This window comes from Talpa occidentalis, unplaced genomic scaffold, assembly GCF_014898055.3.
Source record: "Talpa occidentalis isolate TD23 unplaced genomic scaffold, MPIMG_talOcc4v2.1 talOcc4.12, whole genome shotgun sequence".
In the NCBI taxonomy this organism is placed as follows: domain Eukaryota; kingdom Metazoa; phylum Chordata; class Mammalia; order Eulipotyphla; family Talpidae; genus Talpa; species Talpa occidentalis.
In genome coordinates this window covers 70,275,197-70,286,622 of record NW_023601212.1, presented here as the reverse complement: position 1 = coordinate 70,286,622, position 11,426 = coordinate 70,275,197, and the positions used below count along the sequence as shown (strand labels likewise).

Genomic DNA, 11,426 nt, shown 5'->3' with positions numbered 1-11,426 from the left:
ACAGACCCGGGGAGAGAGAAAGAGGCGGGAGGGAGACGGCAGGAGCTGAGCTGGGGAGGTGCTGGGGGCAGAGTAAGAAGGGAAAAGAGGCGGTCGAGTCAGCGGTGGGAAGGGGAGCGGAGCCGCTGGGGCGGAACTGGCGAGTCAATGAGGTGGAAATGAATTCAGCCTGGCCCAGTGACCCACAGACAGTGCTGAGGGAGCGGGCTGCGGCCGGGCTCCCGAGTCACGGGACGAATTCGGAAGGGCTGGCTGCTAACTGGGCTGAGCATCCCGCAGCCCTCTAGGTCAAGCCGGCAGAGGCCACGGCAGGTCTGCTAGGAGACCTGGCAGATGTAAAAAGACAAAGGTGACATGGGATAAAAACTCTTAAGAATGAGAGAACTTGAGTCCTGGGAGGTGGTGGGGACCTTTTAAGGCATGAACAAAATCCTGGGGGGTGGGGGGGAGAGGGGCATAAAAATATAAGTCCTCTTGGGAAACAGCACCCACCCTCTTGAGGGTTTTATCCACAGTCTCCCACCCTTGGCATTTCCTAAGGAAGAAAATAATGATTTTTCTATTTCTGTTCATCATAGATACTTAAGTAGTAAGCAGTACTAAATACTAGTAAGTACTAATCAGTAACCAGTATTACCATTGAGTTAAAACACCTCTTGAAAAAAAGAGAAAGAAAAAGAAGGAAACTTGAATTTTCCCCTTAGTTTAGTCTCTAAAAGTCATGCAAAATTTATGTCATGAGTACATTTCAAATAGCCCCCAATTGGGGATACTGAGGGGGGTTACTGAGGTGGGATACTGAGCTTAAAGTCAAGTTGCACACCAGCGGGGCCCTTCCCACACTGAACCACCTCCTCACCAAGGCTGGAGTTCAACTGACTTCCTGGTATCTGTGTTTCTCCTGGCCAACCACATTAAAAAGTGCAAAGTGATCTTCACTCTTCACTCTTGCCTTCTGCCCCATCCTTTGGCAAGTCCACTAAGCCACCAAACCTCTCTGTTATGCCCCTCTAGGATGTCCATGCCACTTCACAGCCACTGCTAGCTTCACGGAAATTCCAGGACTTGCCCATCCTTCACCCTTCTTGCCAGGCTCAAAGGAAGAGGCCATCTGTATTGATCACATCAGTAGTCCCTATGCCTTTGTAAACCCCTCTCCCCCAGACAGTTACTTCTTGCTGACTGGTCACTGTGCAAAACACTGGGTCCTCCTGCAGAAGGGAAGGAAGAAAGAAGCAGGGGCAGGTGCAGAAGAAGCTCCTTCCATATGGTTGTCACCTTTTCTGTAGAGCAGAAGAGTCATTTACTGCAAATCAGGGTGGGAAAGGGATTGAGCATCCCCAGGAGTTCAGAAATTCTAGAATGGCGAGGTGCAAGGTTGTGGGAAAGTATAGATAGCTCAAATGGCACTGATTTTCTAATTATAAAAAGTGTATTTTAAATGAAGTCTTCATTCTTTAACTATATATGTCATGTATATCCCTTTGTACACATTAAATGTTAGTTTTTAGGTTTTGCATCCTTTTAGAAAAGAAAAGCTTTAGTATAGTCTCCAGGAACCCAATAGAGAATCAGTGACAAAGGGCATAGAAAATTAGCATTGGTGAGTGTTTCCTATGCAAGACAGATATCTCTTGAAAAGGAGAAACTGAGGCTCAGAAAGATTGTGACTTGCCTATGGTAGAATAACTAAAAAGTGTTAGATTTGTCACCCACTATCTGTGAAGGGCCTGGGACCTATCCCTTACCTGTAAGTAAGTACTAATTCTATACCACTCTAAATACCATGCTTTAAATTCCGGTCTACCACCACCCAATCTTATAAAGCAGATAGACTGGCACATGACACAGCTCTGATCCTCTTGCTGGACTGAAAACAGTTAGAAGGTCAGTAAGCTCTCAGCCTCAGGAGCCCCTTGGGGCTCTCTCTGTCCTGAAGCTGTGCTCTAATCTTTACCACCTCTGGTCATTTGCCACTGCTTCAACCATATCCTCCCTCTGCTCTGAGTTTTCTAAGGCCCCACCTCCCCTAAATTTGTAGAAATTGTTAAAATCTAACCTTCTTCCTTAACCTTCTTGCTCCCTTAAACTCATATTGTCAGCCGTGTCCTGTTTCCCTCCCCACGCCCCCCCCCATCATGCTTCCTCTCTCACTTCCAAGTTTTTACCCAAGATCTCAGGATCTTGCTCAAGGAAACCTTCCCAGACTGACTGATCCCAGGACTGTTACATACAGTTGTACAGTTTGTGGACTGCACAAATGCACCCACTAACAGGGCAAGCTGAGGACTGCATTCAGTTTGCCAGTTCTTACCCCTGGCTCAGCTCAGAGCTGTGTCTACTGAAGGGATTTCCCCCTCTCCCTTTTGGCCCCAGAGTACCACCTGCTCTCCAAGCTAGGTGCTATAAGGAATGCAGCTGCCCAGAGAAGTTTCCTTTTTTTTTTTTTTTTTCACACCAAGTTTCTTTTGATATGAGTAGCATGGCCCCCACTGTGCCCCTCTGTCCTCAACACTCTCCAGTTCCAAAGCCAATCATCCAATCATCACAACAGTACTGACATTATTTGTATTGATTCCTTGTAAAGTTATCTTTATCTCAAAATACCCGAAAGCTGGAATCTTGCCTATTTTTCTGTATCCTGGTACCTAAGAAACCTGTTTTTTCCTTGCTCTGCTCAAGCTCGATGGTAAACAAGAAACTGAGGTTAGATACAAGCCAAGTCCAAGAATTGCAGGAGCATAATTTGGGGAGCATGGCTTCTTCCTTGTGAGCAAAGTTGCGTCCTGGCACCCGTACCCAGGCAGGGCTGGATGATGTACCTTCTAGAGGTCCGTATAACCTACGATTCCCCCTCCTCCAAAAATGGGGCCAGTTCTATGCAAATATGTTCTTGCTGAGGAGTTCAATTTCTTCTCTTGGTGCTCCTGGCACAGTGGAACCAACATGAGCAGTCGCTTGGCAGAACAGAGAAGGGCAGACTAGCAGTCCCAAGGCTCAGGTGACAGGCCAGGTCTAAGAGACAGGGATGTTGACTGGGGCTTTAACAGCCCTCCTGATGCCAATCTTGGGCTGAAAACCTGATATTTCCACTTGGAACAAGCAGCACAGACAAGAGGGCATGGGAAGAGGGTGGTGAGGCATGAGTGCCCCCTGCAGGCCGGTGATGCCATGATAGAGGAAGACCTTGCAGGCTGCTGGGGCTTCAGGAGACAGATGCCTGGGATGACCTTCACAACGGCAGGGAACAGGAAGGGGTGTCACAGGGAGACATCACCATGACATTGTGTGGCAGTGTGCATGCACTAATTTGGTAATCCTCACAACTCCTGAAACACGGATAAAACAGTTATTCTCATTTCTTAGATGGAGAAACTAGAGGAGTGTAGAAATTCACTCAGAGTGACCCAGCTGGCCATGAAGAGTTGGGATTTGAACCCAGGTCATTGTCTCCCAAGGCAATGCCCGTTACTCATACCACCTTCCCATCTTACTGATTCATTTCAGACACTTCTACCCACCCACCCACCCCGGGACATTCCTATGTCTCCCTGCCTCTCAGCTCCTTTTTGCTCCAAATTTAAGAAGCCCAAAGAAGAAATGAACAATACCTTGGCTATAATAACATCTGATATGTATATACCATTCTCTACTTTAAATGTTATTTCCCTGGGGAAAAGGAAGATTGAAGTATTTCATTTCTCCAATTTCTCTTTTTCTGATTTTTGTCAGTGCTCTTGCAGTTCCTTCTATCCAGTGATGGTTGGTAAGAATAGTTTTTGTTCTTTTTGTTTCTTATGTAATGGTGTACCTGCATACACATTCATATGCATGAACACAGTACTTGTAGTGGCTTTACAGTAATTGATTATATTACTAGATGTCATGCTATAAAGATGGTGTCACTTTTGGAAAGAGCATGGGTGGGACACAGATGCATAAGTTTGATCACTATCTCCACCACCATCTAATTCTGTGACAATTGCTAAATCACTTAGCCTTGTTTACTCATCTCTAAATGGAGAAAACAATGCCTATGGCATAGGAATATCTCAGGGCTGTGAAATAAGTGTGTGTTCATAGTGCTGCTTAATGGATTTTCAGCAGTGGTGTGAGTATTGCGTGTGCACCTGTCTTTCTCCCCCACTGGCCCAGGACCTCTCATGGGCAGGGACTTGTTCATTTCTATATTCCTATTATATTTCTATATATTTCCTATTATATTTCTATATTCCTATTATATTTCTATTCCTCCATCAGTACATGGCCATCATAAAAATTGTGTTGAGTGAATAAGCAAGGAAGCCCTAACCCTGGGTGTTTGGGCTGCTTCTATACTCTGTGTTATTAACGAAAGGCACTCAAAGCCCTTGTATTTCATTGCCACATTTGATCTGAACACCATGAGGTGGGTGAAAGGGGCTGTTTGAATGCACACATGCTCTGTGAGAGAGGGGACCACTGTGGCTAAGGGACACTGTGACTCCTAAGGGTCACATCACATCCATGACAAAGATTAGACCCTTAACCTTGCGTCCTCCACTGGGTGGGTCTATTCCCTCTAGTTACCTCCAAAATGGGCATCGGGTTGTTCCTTCTAATATTGGAGACTGGGATGCTGGGGCTGATGCCGGAACAGCATCTGCACTGAAGCCTCCCGAGGTGGGTGGCTGCCAGCTCCCCAGTGGCCTCCAAGTCCCCAAGAAACCAAATGCTTTTCCCCAAACACATCAGACGGGTATCTCCCTAGAGCAAAGAGCTTCTTAGGAGAGAGCTAGCGTGCCAGCTTTTCTCTTCTCTTCTTTTTTTTTTTTTTCCTGAGGGGTGAGGAGGCGAGCTCTAAGTTGTCCAGGAGGAGGGACTTTGGCTAAAAATAGCTATGGCGTGTGGATCAGCCTCTAGTGGTACCCAGGACTGGGGAGAGGAGGGGGATGCTCTGGAGCTGTCGCCAGACTGGTTGCTGTGGAAACGGGAGAGGAGCAGGGGAGCCTGGGAAGTGGGGATGACACAGATAGCAAGTCCTAGTCAGAGCTGCCGCTACATTTAGGAGAAACAGCAGAGTCTGCGGCTCCCACCCTCCAAGGGCACCTGCGGGGCGGTGTCGGGGGTATGGACGCCACTCCCTGGGGGTCTCTGCCGACGGCTACTCTTCTCTCTACACGCTGTGAGTTGAGTTGCAGGGGACTTGGGTTTGGGCCCCTATTTCCAAGGCAAGTGGGGGTTTGGGAGGAGCTGGTTTCTGAGGGAGTTTTTGCCAGATTCCCTTCCAATAAATAAGCCCCTGGCTGCCTAGCACTCCTTAGGAGGGGAAAGGGTGGGGTCCAGATAAATGTGCCACTGGGGTCTTCTTGAAAGGGGGCACAGCATGAACAAGAAATCAAGAGAGGGAGGTTAGAGGACAAACATCTTTGGAGGGAAGGTGCACAAATTAAGTCTTTGATGTGAGGACTGAGGCAACAATTTCACACCTTGCTTTACTCATTGAGAAAAATGCAGCCCCCCCTCCCCACTTAGGTGGCCAGGAGATGGGACACAATCAAAGTAGATTCAACTGGATCCTTGGGGCTATGGAGAGTAAGAGAATTCTGGGGGTGATCACTCTGGGCCCCTTGCCTGCCCTGCGCAGAGAGCTCTGTCCAAGCAGGCCGATTGAGGGTCCAGTCACCTATGTCCCTGAGAGGATATCTTGAGGTGCACCTGGGGTGGACTTAGGATGAGTGGAGCCAGCTACTTTCTTGCATGCCCTGGGGTCACGGAGCCAGTTAGTGCTTAGAGGTCACTTCTCTGGCTGTGGTGAAGGAAAGGGAAGCCCACTACTGGGGGAGGGAGGACCCTGATCTGCTGCTGCATTGTGCCTTCCGTGCCCCGTGTCCCCTGACTCCCTCCTCCAAAATAAGTGTGGGGTGCCCCTAAGCTCCAAGCCATCTCTTTTTGGTTTCTCTTCCTATCCTCCATCTCAACACACACACACACACACACACACACACACACACACACACTCCAAATTTCTGCACAGGGAACCTCTCTCCAAAACTTAAATTCTGGGTGTTAGCTTTGGAGTTACAGATCCATTCATTTCTCCCCAGGACCTGGTCAAACATCCAGGCCATCTGTGAGCCTTATGTCACACTCTTCCCCTCCACCACCCCACCTGGCCAGCCCAGGTTCCCTTGGAATGGGGAGAGGATGATCCCCAGGAAGAAGGAAGAGTTGAAGAGTCCCAAATCCTTGTTCTGCATGAGCCACACCTCCTGGGGCCCCCTGGATCACCCTCTCAGGGCAGACTGCAGCTCCAAGAGCTCAGAGCAATACTGTGAAGCAGAATCCGATGGGCTTCCCTAGAATGTGAGCTTTGGGGCACATTTGTTGTTTAGGACAGTCAATAGGCAGCAGGGGGCTGGGGAAAGATATGGAGGAGTTGGGGGGGAGTTGGGGGAGCAAATGTGAGCACCGGGACCTTTGCTGACCTTATCTCATGAAGAACAAACACTAGAGGGCTATGAATCCAATTCTTGATGAGCCTGTGCTACCGTTGCCTGACCATGCCCTTCAGCTCTGCTGTCCCTCTGGGGGCTGTCTTCACTGCAGAAAGAACCCAGGACAATGGGGCTGACCCTGAAGCAGCGAGAACAGTGGCTAGTCCTCAGGGAAGACTTCCAGTGGGCACTTTGCACCGCGGGGAATATTCAGCCCTTGCCCGCTGAGATTTCCCCCCCACCTCCACTCCTTCTTGTAAGCTTGTAGAGAAGAGGGAGGTGTGGGAGGGGTGGAGCTAGTGAACGCAGGGTGGGAGGATGGGGAAGACCCATGTGTCTATCTTGGGGTGAACTTGGAAAGCTTGGTTAGACGTCAGGTTGAATTGTGGAGGAGGAGGGGCCTGCACTGACATGAGCCAGGCAGGGAGAACATTAATCTCCTGTCTCCCAGGAGCCCACAGTCCAGTGACTTGGGGCAACACCCTCCTTCCTGCCTGGGCCCTCGAGGCACTGTCCAGCCCAGTTAGAACTGAGAGGCCCAAAACCTCTGCTACATCCCAGCCCTGAAAACAGCAGCCACACCTGCGGGGTACCCTCCGGTTCACTCACACCTGATTCCCCAGTTTGCGAGCTGGGGCCGTGGTTGTGCACAAGGTTCCCAGGATGCGGTTGCGGAATCCGGGCATGGAACTGAGGCGAAGGGCCTCGGAGGGCCGCTCGGCCCGCCCACATGGGCGCTGGCGCTCTGTCTCCGCAGGTGGCACGGGCGGATGAGCCCCCCAGTGGCGATGGCGCAGGAGCGCGTGCTGCCTGCGGGCCCCGACGGGCCGCCGCGCCGCCGAGGGCGCCAGCGCTACGTGGAGAAGGATGGCCGATGCAACGTGCAGCAGGGCAACGTGCGCGAGACCTACCGCTACCTGACCGACCTGTTCACCACGCTGGTGGACCTGCGCTGGCGCCTCAGCCTGCTGGTCTTCGTGCTGGCCTACGCGCTCACCTGGCTCTTCTTCGGCGCCATCTGGTGGCTCATCGCCTACGGCCGAGGCGACCTGGAGCACCTGGAGGACGCCGCCTGGACCCCGTGCGTCAACAACCTCAACGGCTTCGTGGCCGCCTTCCTCTTCTCCATCGAGACCGAAACCACCATCGGCTACGGCCACCGCGTCATCACTGACCAGTGCCCAGAGGGCATCGCGCTGTTGCTCCTGCAGGCCATTCTGGGCTCCATGGTCAACGCCTTCATGGTGGGCTGCATGTTCGTCAAGATCTCACAGCCCAACAAGCGCGCAGCCACGCTGGTCTTCTCCTCGCACGCCGTGGTCTCCCTACGCGACGGCCGCCTGTGCCTCATGTTCCGTGTGGGCGACCTGCGCTCCTCTCACATAGTCGAGGCCTCCATCCGCGCCAAGCTCATCCGCTCGCGCCAGACCCTGGAGGGGGAGTTCATCCCGCTGCACCAGACCGACCTCAGCGTGGGCTTCGATACGGGCGATGACCGCCTGTTCCTGGTGTCGCCGCTGGTCATCAGCCACGAGATCGACGCCGCCAGTCCCTTCTGGGATGCATCCCGCTGTGCGCTCGAGAGGGACGACTTCGAGATAGTTGTCATCCTGGAGGGCATGGTGGAGGCCACTGGTGCGCAGGGGCTTGGTGGACCTGGGTGCGGGGAGGTGGTGGACGGAGAGGCTGGTGGAGATGAGAGGTTGAGGGGAAAGAGTTTTCTCCTTGCTAAGAGATCTGGGCTCCTAGAATTTGGTGGTGAATGTTTTCCATGGCCTGAATTATTCCTTGGCTGCGCCTCAGGAAAGGTTGACACCTGGTCTCACTTCTACCTCAGTTTCCCTGAATTTCCACAGACTGGGGAAATAGAAGCCCCTTCCAAAGGCACCTGTGAGGTCAGGTTCTCCCCATTAGTGAAGGTTTAGGATCAGCCATGGTCTCAGGTGGCCAACCGGTGGAGACCCACGGGGCCAGGGGCCTGGAGTTTCAGCCTTGCTGCCAGGGCAGTGCCTCTGTTGGCTTCTCCCACGGCAGGTGCCTCAACCTTCTTCCCTGGGCCTTCCTGCTGAGCCTTGATTTCACCTGCTCTTCCTGAGTGCTCCCCACCCCTTCTCATGTGCCCCTGCTCCCCTACCTCCTCCCCCTCTCCCACCTCAGTTGTCACGCTTTCACCAGGACCAGAGGCAGGCCCTCTCCTGAGGTGAAGGACAAGCCCCTCCCACTCTCCCTCACGGACTGTCCCCAGAGTCCTTATCACCTTATTGTCCCCCACTAGATACTTCCTATTCCAGACTTCACCAAAGGAACAAAGAAATTCATCCCCCAGGGTTGAGTTTTTCCAATGTTGATGAATGCCTGTCTCTAGTTAGTGAAAGTTCACTCTTCTGTTCCCCGTCCTCCTGTTCTGAGGAGCTGGGGAGGTGCTGGGGTGGGAGGAGAACCACTTGCCCAGGTAGATCAGCTGCCCCACCAGGGAAGACAAGACACAGGTCCCCAATCAAAGGGACAGTGGAGGGGGCTGGAGATTTGGAGGGTGGAGATTTGGAGGGCATGCTCTGATTTTTCTAGAGACAAGCTGGAAAGAATGGTAATATTTTGGGTGAGAGAGTCAGGATTCAAAATGCTTTTGAAAAGCAAGTATAATGAGCCAAAATCCAACAAGATGACATTTAAAAGGAATAAATATAAAATTCTACATTTAGGCTTTAAAAAAATCCCTTATGTAAGCGCAGCATGGGAGAGCTCTGATGAAGGAGAACCGGGGGTTTAGTTGGCCACAGGTTTAACGTGGTAGCACATGAGACAGCTTCAGAAAACGCTTGTGGAAGATCATCTGGGTCCTGTTATATAAAGCATGGTGGCCAGAGGGAGAGGGGACAAGACCTCTCTGAGGCATGAACTGGGACCACTCTGGGAGTATTGATCACCCTCAAAGAGCATGGAGGTTCTTCGTGGCCATTCTGATTAGAAGAAGGTAAAAATTTTTAGAAGCCAGACCCCAAGAGGAATGGGAGAGGTAGTCAGGAATTTCAGCTCACTGAAGGGAAGACATGATGAAACCTAAGTGTGTTGTTTTCAGACCCAGGAAGGGGTATCATATGGCAGGGGAATAAAACCAAGAGGTGGAAATCCTGGGAGGCAGATTTTAGCTCTGGATGAAGAAGAGCAACCCAAATATTAGTGCTTTCACACAAATAAGTAGGCCCCTGATAAGGTGGCGAGCTCTCAATCCCTGGAGGCAAGCAAGTACACACTAGATGTCAACACTAGGAATGTCTAAGTGGAGAGTCCAGTGTGGAGAGGGAAGTTGGACTAGATGGTCTCTAAGGTCAGTCCCAAGGTTAAGCTTCTTTGATTGACACTTCTAGCCGAGAGGAGAGAGAGTATGAACTGAAGATGAAGAGGAGGTGGGACAGATGGGGCAGTACTGAGGGAGCTGGATAGAATGGGAGCTGGGAAGGGGGAAAGAATGGGTCCAAAGGGCCCAGGGAAGGGTGCTGGGAGTCAGTTGTGGAATGAGAGGGAAGCCTGGGGCGGGTAGTGTCTGACCTATGTGCCTCCCCTAGGAATGACGTGCCAAGCTCGGAGCTCCTACCTGGTCGATGAGGTGCTGTGGGGCCACCGCTTCACATCCGTGCTGACCCTGGAGGATGGCTTCTATGAGGTGGACTATGCCAGCTTCCACCAGACCTTTGAGGTGCCCACGCCCTCGTGCAGTGCCCGCGAGCTGGCAGAGGCCGCAGCCCGCCTAGATGCCCATCTCTACTGGTCCATCCCCAGCCGACTGGATGAGAAGGTGGAGGAGGAAGGGGCAGGGGAGGGCGCAGGGGCTGACAAGGAACAGAATGGTTGCCTGCCTCCTCCAGAGAGCGAGTCCAAGGTGTGACAGTTTTGTCCAGACCCCTGTGTTGGGGCCAGACCCAGGCTCTGGGGAGTAGAGATGGCAGGGGGAGACAGAGGCGGATGGCGTCCCTGGGATGAGCTAAAACTGGAGGCCCTCTCAGAATCCCAAGTCTGGGATCTGATATGGGACAGTGGAGGGTGGGGATGGGTCTGTCTTTGACCTTCACATGTGCCCATGGGTGGATGAACCTATATGGGCTGGAGGGGAAGGTGGTAGCAGAGATAGCTGGTGGACAGACCAACAGACAGGCTGTATGTCCAGGGTTGCTGCTAACCCCTAGATCATCTTTGTGCAAATCCTTAAAAGGTACCCTTTTCTTCTAGGCTGTGCCACCCTAGCCAGGGTACATGGCTTGCGGAGCAAGGTATGGGTGGATTTTCATCCATATTCCCCCCTCAGCAAACTACTGACTCACTGGACAGAGTGGCCTGAGCTGACCCAGGGCAGAGCATTGTGGAAGTGGCAGAGATGGGGAGGCTGCCCTCCCCCAGCTCTGCGACACCCAGCAGAAGGATGAAAGGCTTCGTTCAGGGCTGTTCAGAGGGTGCAGTGACCTTGTCCACGTGCAGGGGAATTGCGCATTGGGGAAGTTGGCAGGGCCTGGGAAGGAAAACAAGGTGACTGCTTTCAGACATGGAATGGGGTCCCCTAGGTGCCCCTGCTGAGGCAGGAGGGCAGGGGTTCAGAAAAGGAAGGGCTGGGGAGAGAAGAGAAAGTGAGTTTACGAGAGAACTGGCTTGGGGAAGCAGGTCTTGTCTGGGGGCACAGTGAGAGGGATCACTCGGAGTGCTCACTGGCTGTCCATTGTTCACTGGGTGACCTAGGTACAAGCACTGACCCATTGCTGCATGTGGACACTCAGGGACCTGCCTCTTTTCTTGGAAAACAGTACATATTTGGGAAGAAATATGCCTGTGGCCATATCACAGGGCATGGTACAAACTTGGGCCCAAGCAACCCCTGCAAGCTGGGGGTGGAAAGTATTGGTGATCAGAAAGCTGGGTCGAGCAAGGCACCAGTCAGGCTGTAAGCCGACAGGTATAAAA

The 11,426-nt window shown here is 52.0% G+C and overlaps 1 protein-coding gene across 1 annotated transcript; it reads left to right on the top strand.

Moving 5' to 3' along the window:
- The first annotated feature begins 4,403 nt into the window (after positions 1-4,403).
- On the top strand, positions 4,404-10,362 carry KCNJ9 (potassium inwardly rectifying channel subfamily J member 9). The gene is made up of 5 exons (XM_037508026.1): positions 4,404-4,408; positions 4,566-4,662; positions 5,396-5,426; positions 7,308-8,111; positions 10,043-10,362. Exons 1-5 carry the CDS (start codon positions 4,404-4,406, stop codon positions 10,360-10,362), a joined length of 1,257 nt encoding a protein of 418 aa, XP_037363923.1.
- The last annotated feature ends 1,064 nt before the right edge of the window (positions 10,363-11,426 follow it).